This window comes from Penaeus monodon, chromosome 22 (assembly GCF_015228065.2).
Source record: "Penaeus monodon isolate SGIC_2016 chromosome 22, NSTDA_Pmon_1, whole genome shotgun sequence".
NCBI classification, from domain to species: domain Eukaryota; kingdom Metazoa; phylum Arthropoda; class Malacostraca; order Decapoda; family Penaeidae; genus Penaeus; species Penaeus monodon.
In genome coordinates, this window is record NC_051407.1 from 20,027,927 (window position 1) to 20,028,179 (window position 253).

At 53.4% G+C, this 253-nt stretch overlaps 1 protein-coding gene across 1 annotated transcript in view; it reads left to right on the top strand.

The window, feature by feature from the left end:
* The window catches only part of LOC119586980, a gene marked incomplete in the record, with an annotated part of 81,895 nt that overhangs the window by 41,941 nt on the left and 39,701 nt on the right, over nt 1-253 (top strand). Inside the window, 1 exon segment of the mRNA XM_037935722.1 lies at nt 58-180. Within this exon segment, the coding sequence (XP_037791650.1) occupies nt 58-180 (123 nt within the window).

Sequence of the window (253 nt, forward strand, 5' to 3'; positions counted from 1 at the left end):
CGAACCAAGAACAAACCAAGACCACCTACCTCCTTAACCCCCCCCCTTACCATCCAGACGGAAGCCCGGGTCAAGTGGAACGACAAGGTTGACGCCGGCTTCGTCCTCCTGGGCCAGGTGACCTCGCTTTCGGACTTCCTGGTCAGCTGCACCATCCTCACGCCCTTCCCGGGATACGAGGTCAGGTCGGAGAGGAATTTTTGTTGATTGATTGATTTACTATTTTTAGGAGAGAAGTGATAGGGATATGAAG